The following is a 22244-nucleotide window of genomic DNA, read 5'->3' as shown; positions in this document are numbered from 1 at the left end:
CAGCATTGATTTAAGGGCTGCATTGGTTTCAAAACTGCTTCCTGGAAAAATCCTGGCCTTGTGTGGAAATACTTGTAAGCTTACCACAGTGCTAAGGTGGGGTAACCTTCCAGCCTTGCAAGAATGCTGGTCAGGATCCTTCACTGTCTCAGTGAAATGGTCCCTCTTACCATCTGTTCATCTGACTTTCAAGTGTGTCTGCACCCTTTTAGCAGTGTACCATATAGCTCCGGTTTCTTATTAAGAAACATTAACCTGGAACAGGTAGCCTGCTTCTATCAAGAAGTCAAATTGAGGAGACTTCCCTACTGGCCCAGTGGTTAGGACTCCACGCTCCCAATGCAGGGGGCCTGGGTTCGATCCCTGGTCCAGGAACTAGACCCCACATGCATGCCACAACTAAGAGTTCGCATGCCACAACTAAGGAGCCAGCGGCCTGCAACTAAGCAGCCCACCTGCCACAACTAAGACCCAATGCAAACCAAATAAATAAATTAAAAAAAAAAAGTCAAATTGAGGAAAGTTATATTTAAAGGAGATAATTTGAGAAAAACATTATTTCAGCTAAGTCATTTGTGATTTTATCCATTGGAAGTTTATGTAAATGTTGTGCTTATTTCCTTATCTGTAAATTGAAGGAAATAAATTATTTCCAAATCTCTGAAGTTCTGTGATATGATATATACCAGTTAGCCTCTGTGGGAAGAACCAACTATACCCCCCAACTTGGGGGACTTTGGACTTTCCTTACTTCCTCAGGAATTGTCTCCATGACTTGAAGATCCTCACGTCTATAAAGCCACCAGGGCTTTTGATTTCTTCTCACGCCAGACTAGCTGGCTCCCAGTTGTACACTTTTATTCTTTTCCATAAGCCCCAGGGCCTGATTGTGCTTCCTGTTTTTCTCTCAAGCTTCCTCCTTCTCCATGCTTTTTTATGGTTCCCTTATCCTTCGGTAATGGTTGCAGAGTGGTGTGTAGCTTCTGCAGCGGTACCTGACAACAAATCATCCAGCCTTGATCGGTTTAAAAGTTTTATTGCTGATCCCACGGGGAACCAGAATGAGGGAAATCACTCAGTTCCTTCATCCATAACAAGAGCATAAGATTGCTGGAGAGTGCCTGGAATTAGGAACTAGGAATTAGGTTAATGTCCCAAAACTCCCTGGCATAGGGCTTGGCACATGGTCAGTGCTATCCTAGGAAATGGCACCACTCAATTTTGCTCTGAAGCTACAGGGGCCTAAAGTCCCATAGTAAGAACATTCCCAAGTCCCTTCACTTTTGTCAAAGCCCCTGTGAGCAGCCAGTGTGCTACTGCAATTATTACACCTGAGAAGAAACCTTTTTTTCACTTTAGTATAGGTTTAGCTTCCTACGATGGGGTAGGAGGAGATCGCCCAAGTTCTGACTGGAAAACAAAGATAACCTCTTTTGTGAGGTTGGGGTAACTTTTGGTGTCATTCCCACAGTGCCTGTCAAGTCTCCATGCTGTGGGAAGCAGATACAACCTTGAATGAATATTGTACATGATTTAAAGTAATTATTTTTCCACATTTATTTCTCTTCCATAAATACAGAGAAGCAGATGAAATATCCTTTTATTATAAATGGCTGCTTACTGCCAATAAGCTAGTTTAAATATTTTTACTTCCTCATACGTTCTTTTGTTCTTGTTCAGGTATATATTCTGTATTTAAAAATCATGGTAAAAACGTATCAGTATAAGCAAAATAACTTGTCTTTTTAAATTAGAGCAAATATGCAGCTGTTGTTGATACTCCTTAAATAAAATTGCAGTCTCGTACATTCTGATGATAAAATCTTTTCCAATAGTCTTCATGGGTTTTTGACAACTTTAATTTTGTAAAGGGTTTCATATATACTCAATGTAATGTTAAAAATTTCAATATACTTTTTGCTTTCCATGTACAAATATCTGGCTTGTTCTTCTGAGAAAAAAACAAACTCTGAGTTGGTTTGGAATTTCAAGTTGCAATGAGAAAAGTCCACCTTTAGCTTTCTGCTCTTATGTTAAGGCTACGACTCATCTCCAAACAAACGTATGATTGAGGTGATGTTTTGGAATAACATCCTGTGTTTTGGTGGCGCATCACTCTTCAGTGACATTCTGAGGTTGCATTGTATTAGCACATGATATTTTCCCCAGTTAATTGATATCCCAGGTTTGTCCAGGGGAAAATCTACCGCTCCCCCAAACATACTTGACAAGTTATTATATTTACTTTAGTCAAAGCCCGTGTGTGCAATATCCCTCTTGGAGGTGGTCTATTATTGGAGTCCCATATGCTTTTTGTTTGGGAAGAAAGCAGTCACTGTGTCATACTGTTACATGGAGTATTCTTTTTCAGGGATGTTGTTCCCTTGGGGACCATATCAGGCCAGAGTTCCTTAGTCTAATAAGACCTTTGTAACTCTTATTGTATAAGAGTTCTGGGAGGGAAGCAAGAGTTAAACAGAAAATGTAATTCAAGCAACTATATTAGGCCACATGTGGGAAAACATGACTCTTAGTATTGGATTAAAAAAAAGGTTTATTTGTTGTAAAAAGAACTCTGATGCCAAAATTTTCAGGGTATTTCAGTGTAAGTGAAGACTGTTGTGGCCCAGGGAACTCACAACATTTTAACATTTACTTTAGTTTCTGAATATGTATGATTTAAAAAACACCATACAGAGTTGTCTTTTCACAAATTTTATATTTAAAAAAAGATATAATTAATTGTTATAGAAGTCCTGTATGGTGATATTTAAGATTTTCTTGTGTGAGTTTTCCCATCAGCAAAATGATGTTTATTCCATATGAGGATAATGATTATAGCAACGTTACATACATATTCTTCATGCATTAATACAAAAATCTGTACTCATAAGAATTACTCAATTTAATTGTTGTACTTTACCAATTGATGACAAACACACTGATTATATTCCATAAAGGTAGAATTTTAAAAATGAATTTTTTCTACATGAACATAGAAGCTTGCTCTTCAGATTTTATAGTTACAACTGATGAAGAAATTTTTAATTTATTACATATAACATTTTTGGATACAGAAGTCATAAAATACTTATAAGTTCTTAATTAAAATATTTAAATGTTTTGACAGATTATGATAATATAAAATCTGTTTTTTGAAATGAGAACGTTACAGTAAAATATGTGATATTGTGTAATATTTTGAGAGTTCCCTTTCACTTTTTTTTTTTTTTTTAACCAGAAAATGGTTTCACAGCAACGCATTCTAATTCACGAAGATTCCATGAACCTGCTCAGTCTTTATACCTCTCCCTCTTTGCCCAACATTACCCTGGGACTTCCAGCAGTGCCAGCCCAGCTGAATGTAAGTCATTATTACCCTGCAACAGCCTAAACCAGCCCAAGGGATATTTTCATAGGGAAATTCTCGTTCTTTTCTTGTATATTTAGACTTCAGGGAAACTTGGTAGTCTACTTCTCCTTCACTGTTTGCTGAGTTGTTCAAAGATGTTCAGTTTAATTTCACATTAAAGAATCATGCTGGTTCATACAATATATAAAAATAATAACTAACATTTGTATAATGCTTTATAGCTTTTAAAAAAGAAAGCACTCTCCAGGTATATTATTTTGGTAGCTCCACCCAGCCATTCTATGAAACAGAGATTACAGGACACATTTTTACAGAAGAAGCAGCTGAGACTTGGAATGCATAAAAGCCCAAGATCACAGACCCAGCAAGTAGCAGACCTGAACCTCAACTCAGGCCATTGCTGAGAGGTGCAGCGTCTGAAGCGCAGCAGCATATGTTTAAAGAATTTATTTTGTGAATGACTTTATTTTGAGAATTTAGGTTACTGACTCTGTGGTACTGAAGAATACATATCTGGAAAACCTCTCTAAGAACAATATTAAACTCTTGCCTGGAGATTCAAAGTGAATCAATTACTTTAAAAGTCCTGACAACTGAAATAGGATCTTTTGGAGGTAATTGTCCTACTAACAGAAGACAGCAATAATTATTTTATGCATATTCCCTAAAATAATATAAATTTCAGTCATTGTAAAAGATTTTTAACTTTACCTAGACTAATTTATCTGTGAAAAGTTAGTAAATTAAATTGTACTTATGTAGAGGTCATACGCTACATTTGGTTTAAAGAGAAATTTGTTCCAACCCTTGGCACCAATTTTGCCAGTTTTTAGATGCAGGTCTTCCACTGAGTCCATCTTGTCAAATTCACATCTTTTACAGTATGCTAACGTTAAGAAATCATAAAGAGTTGACCATTTTGTGACTAATTGATTTTCAAAATAGGAACCCTATCTATGGCATGCTAGTAGTTTATGCACAAGCACACCTACAGGTGACATTTTTAAATGATACATTTTATGATTGTGTTCAATACATATTATAAAACCAATCTAAGAGGTACCTTATTGTATTTGGTATTTTTAATAGAGTAGAATGTTATCTTATGTGATATAGTAATCTTATACCTGTGAGGAGAAAGCAAAATTTGGATGTTGTTTTATATTTGGAGATTAAAGAAGACAGGCTTAAAAACACTGAATTCAGCTATGCCCCTGAAATTCCACATGAAGCATTTGTACACAGTTGGCTCTAGTGAAAAGAAGAAAGAAATTAGGGATGAAATAAAACATACATATTTATGGATGATATTTTCAAATCTTCACTTACTAAAAATTATTTTCTTCTGTTCCTGTTTTTTCCTATCTCTTCTGATGATAAGCAAATGCTAGCACATAAACTTATGACACGTGAATAGGCTTTTTTTTCCCTACTCTTTTTTTTGCATGTTCTAAGTCACTCCTACCAGCTAACACAAACATACACCACTTTTAATGTGGTCGGGGAGAATTTTTTCCCAAAGGACCAAGTACTAAAAACCAGACCATTTAATGTTTCAATGGTAATACAATTTGGTACCTTTGGATGAATAAACCAGTGTGGTTTGGATTGAAGTTTCATTTTTCTTTGCTTCCATTTTGGTGTGGATGAGGCCATCACAATTAATTTTTCAAGCTTAGCATTGCTTTGGCAAAGGGATCTCTAATATTCTAGTTCCCCACTGAGTAGTGGTAAATTTTAAGGAAAAGAGGCCAGGAGAAGGAATCACTTCTAGATTAAACATTGCATTGACTCGCTGTGTGACTAAGACAAACCATTTACCTCTTTGTCCTTCAATTTCTCCGTCACTGAAAATTGCTTTGCTTCCCTGGTACACAGCAATTTTGAAAGATGAAACATGAGTTTTGAAAAGAAACATGCCACATAATTTTGAGGTATTAGACCTCTGCTTTTGTAATACCAAAATGACCACCATTCATTAAGTTCTTTGAATAGGAGAATTCATTATTACTGTTGATGATATAAATATTATTGCCTTATTATTGTGTTATCATATATTTCAAGTTCTTAATAGCATTTTTATTTGATATCTAATTTCACTTGTAGTTTATTTTATTAAACAAAAGTATCTGGAGTGTCATTTTCAATATTTAAAGATTTGGGAATCTGTTATGAATTAATATAAAATACATGTGTAAATCAAATTCCTGCATATTTTATATAACCTTTCATTGACTTATCTCAAGAATTTTATTTTAAAAATTAAATACTGGAAACCCACACTCTGTGAACGTATTAGAGGACGTATAGAGAAAGGGTGAATGGTTCCTTCTGCTTGAAGCTCCAAAATTACGGATCTTTTTATCTCTAGCTTCTTAATCCCTATTGTATAGCCATTAGCTCAGCGATTTGAATAAATTTTACTTTTCTAATATACCTTTTACTACAGCAGTGTATTAATCTATTTTAGAAATAACTGTCCCAGTTATTAAGCCTGAAATTAGCATGATTTTTAATGTTAAAAAACGTTTTATTTTGGGTTCCGTATAATGATACCCAATACTAAATTGTCTCCAGTGCTTCAGCTCTATTTTTGTTTCTCCTTTGTTAGTTCACTTAGTTCACAAGACATGGTGTTATCCATTTTCCCTACTCAGCCATTGGATAAGGTAGGGCTTCTTGGTCGGGGGTTAGGGGGGGTGGGAATTATGGAATAAGAAACTAATCTAATGATTTACAGACCTAATGACCCATATGGTGAAAGTGGATTAACATCAGTATTATTTCTTGACACAGGCTTCAAATTCGCTCAAAGAAAAACAGAAGTGTGAGACCCAGACACTCAGGCAAGGCGTTCCTCTGCCTGGGCAGTATGGGGGCAGCATCCCGGCATCTTCAAGCCATCCCCATGTCACTTTGGAGGGAAAGCCCAACAGCAGCCACCAAGCTCTCCTGCAGCATTTATTATTGAAAGAACAGATGCGACAGCAAAAGCTTCTTGTGGCTGGTAATTCATAACGGCACCATTTGCAGGTTATTTTAGGGCTTTCATTTTATCAGCAATTCAATGTAATGTCTTTTTAACTCAAGACCTAGTAAAGATTCAGTGTCATACATAGGTCTCCCTGATACCTACTACTGTGGAAAGACTGTTGTCTTTATTTATTCCTCTAGATCCATGAAAAAAAAACTCACCTTATTTAACCTTCATACATACCAGAGTGGACTATTGGTGAGTCATTGATCAGTTGCATATCTGCCCAATGCTTTGGCACTTTTGCCTTCACCCCACCCAACCTAGCCTTCTGATATTTGCCGGGTAGTATACTACTTTTCGTAAAACTTATCCCATAGCTATTTTCTGTAGCTTCTTTCCTAAATTGTGTATGTGTCTGTGTGTGTGTACATATATACATGTACGTATATATTTTTTTCAGGTGGAGTTCCCTTACATCCTCAGTCTCCCTTGGCAACGAAAGAGAGAATTTCACCTGGCATTAGAGGTACCCACAAATTACCCCGTCACAGACCCTTGAATCGAACCCAGTCTGCACCTTTGCCTCAGAGCACATTGGCTCAGCTGGTCATTCAGCAGCAACACCAGCAATTCTTGGAGAAGCAGAAGCAATACCAGCAGCAGATCCACATGAACAAGGTAAGTCCCCAAGCCACGTCAACATGCCATAACCACTGGTGTGGAAATTGGGGTTTTCTTCACTGATGTGTGCATACAAGAGAGAGTGTTGGTATCCATCACAGCCAAACGGAGACTGCCCTCCTGGCCGTGCTGTCAGGGCTCAAGGGCACCATCACATTATCACTGTTTTCTCCATCACTACATGTGTAGGACATTTGTAGCCAAATTGAGCTCCTAGATTAGAAAGTCTCTTATGATTGGGTACCTATGTTAATACAGAAGCACATACAGGAACATGTGTGCAGAGCCCCATTTTTTGTTATTGTAGTAAAGGTGTGAGGCAGAGTTGAAGTTTGCACAGGTGCTAGCAGCTATGCCAAGGTCGGCCAGTTAGGTATTTCTCAGCAACTTCTATGTATGCATGTTATATTTATTTTTTAATATGCCCTACTTTATTCCAGTCAGTGTTGAAGCGGTTTCTCAGAAACTTGTGGTAGTTTCTTTCTGGCAGCCTTATTGTGGCTGAAATGGACAGCAAATGCCTGAATCACAGCACATCCTCAGGAGCCCTCCTGCTGAGGCAACCACAGTCATTCTAAAATAATGGTATCAGGCGGGCCAGCAAAGCATTTTCAATGAACTTGTAAGCAAAACTGGTCTGTACAGTTTTGCCACTACTCTCTGCTATGGTAGCCTTACAAAGTAGAATCCTCTCATTTCTGGAGAGTGAAAGGTCCTGAATATCAAAATTCTTTCTATTATCTTTTGTTACTGTATCACCTCCAGATATCTTGTAGAGACATTATATTGAGAAACAATCTCCTGTTTACTGATAAATGGATAGCTAAAAATGGAAATAGTATTTAAATGCTTTATTGTATTGCGATATAAACAAAACAAAATCTCATGGGAGAAGGTCTAATCATCTTTCTAATAGCAAGAGAAGGGGGTGTTTATCATGTGCTCACCTTATTGCAGGTGGGATTAGAGATTTTCTCTCCTCTTTGGCCTCCATCTTATGGAGCACAGGCTCCGGGCACGCAGGCTCAGCGGCCATGGCTCACGGGCCCAGCCGCTCCGTGGCATGTGGGATCTTCCCAGACCGGGGCACGAACCCGTGTCCCCTGCATCGGCAGGCGGACTCTCAACCGCTGCGCCACCAGGGAAGCCCTGGCCTCCATCTTAACAAGGCAGAGCCATGAAGGGAGCATGGGCTGAAGACCACAATACTGAACACAAATTCTCCCAGTCCAACCCTTTGCAGCATTCAAAGATGACGTGTATGTGTGTATATCGGGGTTCAGGGTGGTTGGCTGTGCCATCTGCCTCTCCTGTTATCGTTTGCTGTACTGCAGATTGTATTTCACTATATTTCAGACTCTTTCTATATCGTCACATTAATGCCTGTTTTATTGCTACAGCATTTCTCTAAATTTATCAGATTGTTTTGGGTACAAACAGTCTTGTCAGAGGAGAACCAACTTCCTTCTTGTATAATGGCATATAATACTCCTTGCCTTGAATGTTATTCTGCATGTTTACTATCTTATGGTAGAGTTACGTTGGTTTGTTTGTTTTGTGGTATCTTAGCACTACTTAAAACTACCAGGTATTCTTGAAACATTGTCCAGTGTGAGAGGAAAGACTGGGAATTCTACTTTTCACCTCACAATATTTTGATCTGGAATTAAGTTCATTTAGAAAAGTAGTATTGGATTGTAAGTATACTTTCTGCTACTCGGTTCGATTTCCTAGAAATATGTGGATGTGCATATTCTATTATAGGTAAATTAGGTAAATTGGTCCCTTTGAAATCATCATCTACAGATGATTTCTATGAATACCTTTAAGAATACTTTGGAATACATTTTTTATGACCTAGAGTTGCCACTGCTTCACATTCAGATGGTTTGTTAATATCAGAATCTTTGTATATTAGTATCACAGTGGAGATTTTGACAGGCAGATGCTAACCTCAGTCACATGGAAGAAACTAAGATGGAAAGCAGGCATTTGCATTTTAGCAATGAGAAAAGCAAATCTTATCAGAGACCTTCTCCCATGTGGAGCTGATTCCTTGGAATCTGTTAAGAATTCTTCCCAAAATTAGAAACAAACCTATACTTTTAGGTACATGTTTGTACAGTGGTTTGATTATTAAATCTTGTCTTAATTAGGCAAAATGAAGCCCAGAAAACTTCAAAGTACAAAGCTGATCTTTATATATTAACCTCTCTCAACTTGGGTGTTTAGATTACTCAAGCAGGTCTCTACTTGGCTTTTCTCCATGTATATATTCCATATGTTTAATCAAGATGGCATATGCACACTGGGTATTCTCCAGATTTGAAAATATTTCACTTGCCCTCAGTTGTCTAAGGAAATAGAGAAGAATCTTATTAAATAAATCTTGAACTCCATCCTGTTCCATGGTATTCACAATAGAACCATTAATAAATGAATTGCTACTGTTCACCCTCCCCCATGAGGTAATGAAAACATTTAGTTCACATTAGGAGAAGGCCAAACTCAGATGCCAAAAGATAACAAGTTTTATATAATAATACATCTATGTGTACTCTAACCATTTAGAATAACCATTAATGAGAAATAACCACAGAAACTTTAATATATGTCATTTTTTTCCTATTATCATGGAAGAACCTTTACTGAATCCATTCAGATTGGAGCCAAATAGTTGGCATCATAAAAGCATGGTTCTTACTCTTGAGATACTTATTCCAGCAGGAAATATAGGCACACATGAAGAATAGGTGTGCAGATGACATATTTTAAAATGTCTTTTCCTTTTATTCCCTCAGCTTTTCTTTATGGTTCTTTTTAGAGGAATTTAGGAATTTTGAGGAAAAATGGAGTGAGAAGAAAGAAAAAATAAGTAGGTTTATCTCTAAACTTACATCATATTAAATATGATTGGGCTTCCTGGTATGAAATTTTTAATGATTTATTTGAATTGCTAAAAATCTTTAGAAGAATTAGAAGCAAAGCTGTACTTTTCAGAACAGTTTATACAATGATTGGCTTATTAAATTTAAAAAACTTTCTCATATCTTGCTATTATTTGACTGCATTTATGAAAGCGGTCATTCATGCTTGTTATAACTATACAATGTAAATGTTATTAATCATACTAAACAGTTTACCTACCTGTTACCTGATACTTTGATGACATTTACATGGGAAATTTGTGTGTGGTAAGATGTTAAGCCTCATGTAATTATGTTGTAAGTGCTTAATAGCTTAGCAGAAATACCCCAGGAATGGGTTTATGTAGCATTTGTATTGCTGTATCTACCAGTAAATAATGGGGCAAGCCTGAAAAATGAATGAAAAATGTCAGAATGATTTGTCTCTGCTTATCAGTTTGTATATTCTGTTTTCACTGGAAGAGTTTTGAGAAGCTTAACCGTAAGAAAATCACGGCTTACAACATTTGTCCTTTGATTTTTTTTTGAGACATTTACAAAATTCAGAGATGCATTTAAACAATTTATATTACTAATATATAGTACCTTCATGTTTCAAAAAAAACAAGAGTTTTTTAATATGAGGATTTCAAAAGAAAACTGTTGCTTTTGCCAGTATCTTTTGATTTTTTTATTAGAAAAAAATGGTTTCTAAAACAGAATTTTCCTTGTAAATACAAAATAGCAAACAAAAATATAGGAGGGTATTGATAATTTTCTTCTGAACCGTTTTCAAGTTTAAATATTGCCACAGATTATCTGGTAAAAACTATGATGAAAACAAAATACCACAGTTACTTGGACGTTTTTATGATTTTTGAAGGAGTATCTGACCACTGCCTAATTACCAGAAGGGTAGATCTCTAGTCACATCACTCTCTGAATGATATACAGAAATTTTCCAAAGTATATTCAGGCATTTTTGTTGTGAGATAATTTGACATAGATCTCTGCCCCCTTCCAAATGACAACATTATTCTTTGAATTATTTCTCAGTTATAGTATTAATAGAATAGCATTGGTTGATGCCTAATTGTTTCTGTTTTAACTAGAATTTTAATAACTTTTCTAATACCTATATTTTTCATATTCATTCCATCAAATCCATATGAGAAGAAATTTTAAAATTATTTCTTCATTCAATGCTTATTTATAAATAATCTATGCAAGTATCCATTTAGCAAATCATTACTGAATTCTTACTTGGTACCAGACACTATTTTAGGCACTAAGAAAACAACATTCATTATCCTCATGGAGCTTACCATGTGGGGAGCAGGGGACTGAAATATTCCAGTAAACAGTAATACAATACAATGTTTTAAGTATTAGGATAGGGGACATGAGGAAGGAAATTGTTTCCTTTGAGGAAACAAGATTTTGAGACTTGTTTAGTTCTTCTCAGGATTATCTTGTCCTTTTTAAATCTTTTCCTCTCCCTTCTCTCTCTCTTTCTTTCTCTGTCTCTCTCTCTTTCCTTCCCTGCCTCTTTCTCTGTTTCTCTCCCTCCCTCTCTCCCTCTCTTTCTTTCTTCGTAAAATGCTCTGTGATAAATACCTTATGCATTCCTATGACTGGATATCAGCCAACACTTAAAAAAAACCCCACATAAATCATGAGATGATATCTTATACGTGTCAAGGTTCACTCTAGATATAAGTATTTATTATATATTTATTACTATGATACTTAGGCATTTTGACATGAGTGCTATTTTATCATAATAAAAATATATCTAAGACAAGAGCAGTGAAGGGGAGGGTGGGCAGATGTCCTACATTGCCCTTATTAAAACAGGTAGATTTTATGTCTGATGAGCAAGGCATGAATATAGTTAAGCTCAAATGCTGGCACAGAGCTAATGGGGAGCTTTCATCAGTTTTGGAAGAGAATTTGACCCTTTATTTGAACAGTATCTGTTATATTCCTTTTCTTGACACAATTTTCTAACATAGATGTTAAATTTTCTCCATAACCCCTCATGATTCATACCCACTCCTTGTCCCCAACAATCCATCCAGAGCAACTCAGGGGAGAATATTCTTTCATGCCTGTGGTCACATGCAAACATAGCATGGTTGTGTGTGTGTGTGTGTGTGTGTGTGTGTGTGTGTGTGTGTGTGTATTTTTCCTTATAAAGTATCCCTGAAGGCAGCGCTAAAATATAACTGTTTTGTGCACTATTAAGCAAAGTGTATATTTTCCCAAGGAAATTAATTTGAACAACAATTATACAGACAGTTACAATCCCAAGAGTTTATATATTTTGAAGTCACACTTCATATTAGTTTATTTTAATAAGGGTATTTCTATCCATGCCTTACTTGTAAGAAGATTAATATTTTAAGGATAATTAGGTAAGGACCAGGTACCGATTTCTGCTTTTTTGCTACACCTATTTCTCCTAATGTATCTTTTCCTCCTCATCTTTTATACAACATGGATCTTTCCAGAACCTTTCCCATAGGGACCTTAGGGATAGGATCATTTAAATGATGCCAGCTCTCTTTTACGTGTAGGATCTTCTAGGAGCTGGAACACCATGCTAGCATTCTTATGTGTATCATCTCCTCAAACTATAAGCACAATTTTTTTTTTACTATCAAGAAAGTTAATTTAAAAGGGCTTAAGTAAGCTGACTGAGGTGGCTAGGTTAGTAGTTGACAGAGCTGGGATTCCAGCATAGGTTGTATGACACAAAAACCTGTCCTTAACGTAAACTTAGGCTTATGATTTCAATGTTGCTTTTATCACTAAGCAGGAGACAAAAAGTAGGAAACTTACAATAAAAAAACAAGGCAAACAAACAAAAAAAAGGAGGGTTATCTTATTTTTTAGGTATTTGTTTGGATTTGCCAGGAAGGAGAAATCCCATTTGCTGACCTTGCTTCCCAGTTCTCCACTCATTGCCCTCCATCCAGTTATTCATTTGGATGTCTTTTTATATGGACCCGATGGTGGGACTTTCAGATATCCTGTTGACTTTCCGGCAATGCAGCGTGAATGCAGTACAGAGCCAACTACAGCCAGGCTACACTTCATTCCTTTCTTCTGTGTTGTAACATTGCCATATTTTTTAGACTTGGGCAAACATCTTCTCACAGGAGTTCTGAGCAAGCCTGAAGCTGAAAGTCAACTGACTTCATCAAGTTCAAGTGAAATGCAAATGTTGGCATCTCATCTATGGGTGGTTTGGAAAATGCCTTGTTTTAAGTTTTGAAAAATGGATGAGTAGAAACTTGAACTGGGCTTTCATTTAGGAAAGTAGGCATTACTGTTGTCAGGTTTAATTTCTCTCTATCCATTTGACAGCTTGTTTCCATGCAGAGTCTTTAATCACCAATTTAGGATTACATTTTGCCCATTAGATGGATAGTATGTCCAAAAACTTTAGCAGGCATTGAAAGGCAGTCTTAATTTTATAACAGTAAAAAGCCTCCTAGATTATTTGTCTATCTATAGAGGTTTATAAAAGAAACTTTGACTTTACCCTTAAATAGATGCTATTTCGACATGATTAGCCCAATGTAAATAGATCCTTGTAGGTATGTATTGGGCTTCAAAAAAAAAAAAAAAACTACTCATGCTGCAATACCGGCTTACAACATCATAGAGAATTCATATAGAAGCATTTCACTATATAATTACAAGTTGATGGTTTATAATATACAGAAAATGGCTTGTTGCTTTATTATTAGATGTGATGAAATCCTGTGTTTGGAAAAGAAACTAAATGACCATTTCAGTGGATTAATGTGTAACATTCATAAACGTTCCCAGGGCTGCTTTCATAACTTGAAGACCAAGGGAAGGACCTCGACCTTTCCCTTTCACTCTGCACTGTTAATCTAGTCAGAGATGCTTTTATTGAATGAGAAAAACAATAGTTGGACATGACTATGAGGTAAGAAAATAGGGGAAAGAAAAGTATCTGGGGAATTAGGCCATGTGAGTGGTTTGACTGATGTTGATTCCAGGAGTTCAAAAGGAGAGGGAAGCTAAATAATTTGGTTGTTTCCCAACCTTGACAAATAGTTTCATTTGACAGAATGAAATAATTAAGTCTTACTAAGGAATTTTTAATATAACTAAGTGATTTGTGGACATGAAAACCACCGATGTGTAGCAGTCTCTTTGTTACAGATTTCGGTTGCTTATAAGTTCCTGATTTTAGGGGTTTTTTCCTCTGTATCTTTCTGCTCTTTCTCTAAATATTTATGAAGACTGAGGGATTATAGTGACCCTGAAATGTCATACAGTCTGGAGTATTCCCATTCCTTCAGGCAGAATTGCATCCAGGGCTCTGCTCCCATGTCCTAAATATACTGTTACTCTCTTGCTATCAACTTAGTTGTATCAACCAGCAATAAAAACTCACTTCTAAAAAATAATTTCCTGGCATGGAATAATTGGTGTTCCACAAAGATTTATTAGCAACTATTTTGCTGCGTCCTGGAAGTGAAGACAGAGAAGGCATGTTTTTCCCCTTGAATGGCTCATAGACCTGCAAATAGATAATTTTAATCAAAGATAGTTCTACAGAAGGCATAGTTCATGTGAATTGCAAAATCTGGAATGCTGGGTAGCCTTTCCAAGAGAAGTTTCTGATGCCCTGCACACTTATTTATTTGTTTTGCGATTTTGGCCAAAGTGTCAAACCTCTTTTTCCACTAATGCTCTAATCTGCACACTTTAGAGGTTTATAGTGAGAATTACATGAGAGGATGTACTGAAAGTGCTTTGTAAACATAGTAAGAAATCCTTCCATTTAACACAGTATTTATATTCTTATATAGCACTAAGAGTTATATCTTCCCAGTTATGTTAATGCAAATGGCTTTCTGGAAGTGTAGAATATTTCTAAGACACACATTTTTCACTTGCCTCAATATTGCATCAAGCTACTTTGTTGTAAACCAAACCACGAAATTTTGTTCCAGCTCTTCCTTGCATCTTTGTATTCATCATGAAGCTGACCTTGTTTTCTCTTTGGAACAATATTATGGTTAGTTATTGAATTTTTTATTGAGGTATAATTCACACACTGTAAAATTTATTCCTTTTGCTGCACAGTTGAATGAGTTTTGACAAATATATATCGTCATATAATTACTGCAATCAAGATATAGAACAATTCCCTCAACTTCCAAAATTCCCCTGTGTTGCTCTTTTGTAGTCAATCCATACTCCTACCTCCAACCCCTGGCAAAGTACTTGAATTTTTGACCATGTAGGGAACATAAAACGAAGCACAAGTATGAGGGATGGTGTATTTTAAGAGCATGCAGACATCAGCCCTAAATGATTTAAACCATAAAATGTTCAAGCAAGAAGAGACATAAGGGATTCTTTGCCGAGGTCACAAGCTGATAGTCTATGGACTGGATCCATTCCATTGAACTGATGTCTTTGGCCTGCCTGGTGTCTTAAAAAGCATTCAAGTTTTGGGTCAATCATTTCAAATACAAATCTGGATTTCTGGCATTGTCTGAAAAATTGAAAAGTCTGGCTACACTGGGCCCACTTTTCCATGTGGCAATTATTGTCTGGGGTTTACTCTTGGTTGTCTTTTTTAAGTATCGCTTGCACTGCTATCCAGTTGACCCAAGCAAGGGATTGAGGGGAGAAAGGGAGATGTTTATGAGTCAAGTGATCAGGAGCTCCCTGGCTTTGAGATCTTGTCTATTCTGAGACACAGTCCAAAATCACCAAGAGTTAGCAAAGAAAATAAGCATGCCTTTCCTCACTGTGCCTCTCTTCATTACCCTTAAAGAAGGAAAAAATAAAACTTTAAAAGAAAATGCACTGTCAACTGAAGATCAAGAAGGAGATTATCAGGGGAAAATCCTATTATGTAATATAAAAGGACGTAAAATTACACAGTGCTCTAAAAGAAGGAAAAATAGCTCATTTGTGTTCTAGTTAAGAAAAGCCCCTAATAGTCTTGTTACACTCTCTTGCTGAGGATTTTATGTTCTGAAAGGCCAGTCTTCCTGTTTCCACTTTTCCCCACCTAAATCCAATCTTCTGTAGCAGCCAGAGAGATCATTTACAAATGCAAATCAAATCATGTCAAGGGCTTCCTAAAAACTCCCCAGTTGCTCCTTATTGTTTGTTGGATAAAATCCAAATATCTTTTCATGGCCCACAGGCTCTTGCCCCCTCACTGACCTTATCTCCGACTCCCTACCCTAACTCGCTGAGCTCCCACCACATTGGCCTTCTCTCCAGTGTGTGAGGAGTCTCCTTCCATCTCCTGGAATGAACTGCGAGTCACAGTTCTGTGTGGAATGTTCGACCTCCAGGTGTTGTTATGATTCGACCTTGGTATTGGAGTCTCTCTCAGCTCAAACCTCAGCTACTCAGAGCGGCCTTCCTTGCCCATCCAAACTGGACACAGACACCCACTCCTTCCCCCATTATTCCCTATCACATTTAGTTCCAATCTTCAGTTACTTATTTTTTATTTCCCCCTGAGAGACAGAATCTTGCCTGATTGACCGCTCTCTTCCCAGGTCATGGCCTATAGCAAGTGCTCAGTAAAAATTTGTTGAATGAATGAAAGAGTGGGTAACTTTCTCTAAGTAGCCGGGAGGAGGAAATTTTCAGTCTCCTTTCTGGAAGTGAACACATAATTGAGTTATTGGAATATTAGGATGTTTTGAGAGCCGAAGAAAGGATATTTTAATTGCTGGCATTGTTTTGGATAGTCATTTAGCATTATAAAAATAAACGCATTTTTATTAAGAATTCATTTGATCCCTAGATTAATTTTATATCTCTTCAGTATTGGCAAGAAAGGGTGTTTTTCAGTTTAGAGCTTTAACTTATGTGAATAATGGACCAGTACTTAGAAAATCTTTCTCTCTTGTTATTTAACTTTGCTTCTGCTGGTTATTTCCCTAAAATGCACAGAAGCAAAATGGCATGTAGTATTTTGGCTTGAGTCGGAGTTCTTCTCTAAGTAGACCTCTTGATTTGAAAGCCCTCCAAGCTCTGGTTGTTTTTGAGAACAGTTGGTACATACCTAATCTATTTGTGAATTGAGGCAGAATTTTATCATTATTTTTAAATCTAGTTTCCTTGGAGCTTAAGGGAAGGGTTTTATTTTCCAAAAGAAGTATTTTACATTTATTTAAAAGAAAAAAAAAAAAACTTATGCTATTGCCGTTCCCCAAGTAAAATCTGTCTTAAAATCTGAGGCAAAATAAGAAAGTGATGAATAGGGTTGAAGGTCATTTTGCATGGTTTAATTCAAACACTTGTGCTGAATGGTTTGTTGGCAATTTCAGAAAATCAGATGTCTATCAGAAACAGATTTACTCCTTATATACTCCGTTCTTAGTTTGATATTCCATATCTAAAGATATTTGTGGGGACATGAAGGATTTCTGTGGCTAAAGTTAAAAATATAAATGTTGGTTTCTAGAATTTTATCAAACAATGTAACTTATACAGAGATGGTCTTAAATGGGTCAATGTGTAAAGATTAGCAGCACAGCCTTTAAATATTATTTAATGAATTTTACACCATTTGCCAATAGATTATATGATGTTCAACGTGGAATTATGTTGAACATCATATAATATAACAAAGTCCAAACATTGAAATTGTGGACTTGCTATAGTTATGACCCTAGCAGGGATTGATAAGAATTCAAGCGTCGAGTTATAATACTTGAAGCTGTGAGCAGTTTGGATAAATTATCATGCTATCTGGTCTATAAACTCTCCAGTGTAAGTGTGTATAGTGTGTGTGTTACAAACCCAAATGGTGATGGACCGCCTGCAGCATTCTTAGTGTTTGGTACAATTGCTGTACAGTAGCATGGAGAATACAGAGACATGCTGACAGATGAGGAAAAGCACAGATAAAAGGAGTAGAAGAAGCTGCTCAGCCGTCATCTTCTTCATCTCAGCTGGGTTCCCTACCAAAGTAACTCACCTGGTGTCAGACGAATGACACACAGTGTGTTTTACAGATGGGGCCTCAGCCGAGACTCACACAGGCTTACACATTTATCTGTCACACAGATGTTTCTTCTTGTGTTTTCTAGCCAGCAAGGCAACAGCTCAGCTTTGCTGGGGGATCACCTCCAGATGTTCAACCAAAGAGAGACCCTGCCACCCCACTGAGAGTAAGCAGACAGCTCCTCCCTGCAGCTGGGGCCACTCAGCAACAGTACAAATTAGAAAAGGGTTTGCTCATACCTTCTTTGTAATGGTCACATTTGTAGTTCAGAAACACATAGAAGACAACATAGTCCAAACACTGGATTTCCTAGTAAATAGTCAGAAACTTACAAATAACAACAAGTAGCTTTTCACTTTAAAAATCTGAAATAAGTCAAACTGGCAGGCAGGTTTTCTGTGACTTTTGTTTGCAGATCTTCTTGATGTTTATTGCTGATTTTTCCACTCCGGCAAATTTGACTGTTTAAATAAAAACAGCTTGAGTCAAATATCTAAAAAGAATAAGTGTAGGTTAACTCCCTCTGTGCATTTATATTTTGCAAACCGGTCTCCAGGAGATCCCATTTATTTCTTTTGTATTTTTTGAAACTTCACAAAGAGCATGTTTTATTCCATAAATGGTGAAAAAGTAGTAGTTATTATGCAAGTGGATACTGGCATTCGCCTCATAACCTGGGGGAAAAAAACGTGTCAAAGCTTTGTTGCTAAGCACTAATTAAGTTTTCAGATATTTATGAAGACAAGTGAGAGAGAAACAAGGATAAATCCTAGATTTTAGACTCGTGCCACTGGGTAATGCTGTTTACTCAGATGAGAAAAATTAGGTGATCAATACATTTGGGTGCAATGGGAATAAAGGTTATCTTTGAGCTACTTAAAGTTTCTGATGCCTGTTGGATATTTTAGGTCTAAGTGATGACGTTAGGTAAGCAGCTGAATATGCAAGTTTGGAGCTCAGGGGAGACATTGGAATTGTTTATATGAATTCAGTTGTCATTGGAATATAGCCGTTTGAGAGGAGAATGCAGAGTGGAAGGGTATAAAAAGTTCTAGGTGTCTTCTCTTCTCTGTAGATGACTCGGCTTTCACTTGGGCATGAAATTCCTTCTCTATAAAATAAGGATTTGAAGAATGTTATTAGAAAATTTCCAATTCCAACATTTTATATCTATATGATCTCCACTCATAAGTCACAGTTTCGTGTCAAGAAGCATTTCTTTTACAAACCCGTAAGGAGTTCTGCCCTTGGAAGAGATCATTTTGCCGTCTGGCCTTCTTGTCCAGTTATCATAGCATTATCCATTCTGGCACTTTTCTCCCTCGTGTTTCCTTTAGTCCAGCAGAAGCGTAGATGAATCCAGAGGCACCGGAACAAACAGTATTGTTTCTGTGTTGTACACTGGAAATTGTTATACACACTTTCATGTATGTCGCTATGTCAGTGCGGTGGTAAATACCAAATGTGATTCATGGACTAAATGATGTGATTTCTGGGCACTCCGGTGACCTCAGAAATACATTAACAGATCGGATTTTCTGTTAAAGGTTTTCTGTTAAAATGTACATATGATTTATTCTGTAACCACTCAGCATTTTGTCAGTATTAAAGATTTTCTTTGACGTATTTGCTATCTGTAGGAAATTATATTTCAGTAAATTCACATATATCTTGTCTCGTCTTTGACTACACCACTGTTAGTAATATCAATCTCTTACTTTCAAAGATGCTATGATTTTGTCATGTTTTCTTTTCTAAAATGCTTCATCCTGACTGCACCTGTTAATATCCTATTTCAAGTGCCACTGGATTTGGTATTTATGCAGTCATTATTGACTTTAACGAGAGAGATTTCAGTCAAATAGTGTGGATGAAAGCCTAGTTGGCGAGAACTCTAAAGAGAATGAGACAAGAGAAATGAAGACAATGAAGAGAAATAACTCAAGAAGTTTTACTGTGAAGGAAGGTACATAATGGGTTTGGGGGTGGGGGTGGTCAAGGGAGGTTTCATTTAAAATGGATGATAAGACTGAAGGTGTCCAAGTGAAAGTACTGCAGCAGAGAATGGAAATGAGTGATCGAGGACAGAGTGGATAACTGCAGGAATGGATAGGACCCAGGGCATTAAGCTGAGGGGTTGACTAAGATAGGGCTGCAGACCTTTCTTTCACTGTAACAGGAGGAAGAGTGAGTGGGGAGGTTTGGTAGAAGAATGTTGAGTTTCTCTGGTGGTGCTTCTATTTGCTCACCGAAATAAGAAGCAAAGGTAGCAGGAGTGAGGAAGAGGTCTGGATATTAGAGGTTTGAGGAGAGAGGAAGTAATTTGAAATAGTCATTGAAAGAGTGGGAGAAAATTAACTAGAGAAATGTACTAGAATTTCCAGGCAGCACTGAGGGTCCGTTTGAGGGTTACGATCACAAATTTGAAGAAAAACACTCAGCATGACTGTAATTTGTTTATTTGTTTCCTAGCTTATTCAGCTGCTTGGGTTTGGCAGGGATTTAGTATTAACCAAGGTTAGAAGTCTTACTTATACAGTAAAATCCATATTGCAAAGGGCAGGGTAGTTGAAGATAATAAGCGAGTGATTTTTATCGATGGAGAATGGAACCTAGTCCCTCAAGGAAGGAAGTCGGGGAACGAGGGCGGTGGCGGTGATGGGCAGTGAGAATGTCTTAGGCTCGGGAGCTTGGAAGACCCTCCAGTGGTGAGGAATGATTGGGGTCAGAATATTCTGAGGGTGAGCCAGAAGAAAGAAATGATGTTTGAAATTGAGGTTTAGGAGAGTGTACAGTTACCAACGAAGACCAGGTCATTGGGAGCTGAGGTAGGGTGGAGGACAAGACCATTGGAGGTTAGGAGGTCAAGGCAGTGAGAGGCCACGCTGGAACTGAAGCTGAGGAGAGAAATAGCAACAGGAACGTCTTTTTACTTAGCGGGTGGCATCTGTAACTTCCTCTTGGTTATTAAATACTCCCTGTAGTCAAACATCCAGAAGCTGGATAAGATGCAGAGTCACCCACAGGAAGCAGGAACTTTTTTTTTTTTTTTTTTTTTTTTTTGCTGTACGAGGGCCTCTCACTGTTGTGGCCTCTCCTGTTGTGGAGCACAGGCTCCGGACGCACAGGCTCAGCGGCCATGGCTCACGGGCCCAGCCACTCCCATGGCATGTGGGATCTTCCCGGACCAGGGTATGAACCCGTGTCCCCTGCATCGGCAGGTGGACGTTCAACCACTGCGCCACCAGGGAAGCCCAGCAGAAACTTTTGATGTGGCATTTCCTGGACACTGGTCATGTGCTCTCTGGCTGACCTTTCATGAATGGCCTTTAGTTCCTGTTCTGTGGCCACACATCCCATAGAGTTTTTTTTCTTTTGCCCTCACAGAGGCTCTTATGGGCAGGATTGTTTGACCACCTTGTGGAGGCGTCTCTGACCCACCGGTATCCTTGGCCCATCAGCTCTGATGAGCTATAGCTCCCGTGAACGTTTCCAGCGAAGCTTTGGTAGCAAGAGGGGGACTTTCTACAGCTCAGTACATCCATCCGTAAGATGAATTGCAGCAGTCTTCTGGCAGATAGTCTTTCTGAGGGGCTCTTGCAGCCTCCTTCACCTGACTAGTACTTTTTCTAAGTAAATCTCTTCTCCCCACAAAATCCTCTAACCTGCTCTTGTATGTCATCCTAGGTTAGTGATGGAGGTCAAAGTTGTAGGCCTGGCTGATGACCTCTCTGTCTCTCTCTCTCTCTCTTTCTTTCTCTCTCTCTCTCTTTCTCTGTCTCTCTCTCTCTCTGAAAAAATGAGTGGGTGTTTGTCACCGAATGTTCTTATCTCTGGTGTCCCAGCTAAAACTGGAGCTTTTCAGTTAAAACTCTGCTCGTTTTCTGTGGTGTTAGATGTTTTTTTCCCCTAGCCAATTAAATGGAATTTTACAGTTGTGTAGTCAGAGTCCAGGAATATTACATTGTCTCTTTCCTCCAAAATCTCAGCAGTGTTCAAGTTATTATGTATTTAAGACAAGAAGAGCTGATAAGTGTTCACGATTGGTACAAAAGTCCTGCAGATAGTTTCCTAAAAAGTACCTAAAAACATTTAAAGCATGGTGGGATGAATGTTCTCCTTATACTAACTGTCCAGGAACAATAGACGTTAGATTGTAGGCACGAAGGAAATTAATATTTAAGTTTACCTTCTTCATTTTGATATAAGTTTTGATTGGTATGTATTCTCTTCGCTTGATCATGTCTAGTTTAGGATAAGTGATGTTTAGGTCTT

At 37.5% G+C, this 22244-nt stretch overlaps 1 protein-coding gene across 9 annotated transcripts in view; it reads left to right on the top strand.

Annotated features, from left to right (window-relative positions):
* HDAC9 (histone deacetylase 9) overlaps nt 1–22244 on the top strand; it is a 1064374-nt gene that overhangs the window by 651706 nt on the left and 390424 nt on the right. For all 9 annotated transcript variants that reach the window (XM_079931742.1, XM_079931741.1, XM_079931736.1 and 6 more), the window contains 3 exons: nt 3242–3364; nt 6170–6380; nt 6811–7028. In XM_079931742.1, coding sequence (XP_079787868.1) covers nt 3242–3364; nt 6170–6380; nt 6811–7028 — 552 coding nt within the window. The remainder of the gene's footprint in view (nt 1–3241; nt 3365–6169; nt 6381–6810; nt 7029–22244) is intronic.

Source organism: Stenella coeruleoalba (genome assembly GCF_951394435.1).
Source record: "Stenella coeruleoalba genome assembly, chromosome: 9".
In the NCBI taxonomy this organism is placed as follows: domain Eukaryota; kingdom Metazoa; phylum Chordata; class Mammalia; order Artiodactyla; family Delphinidae; genus Stenella; species Stenella coeruleoalba.
This window is presented reverse-complemented; position numbering and strand designations above follow the sequence as displayed.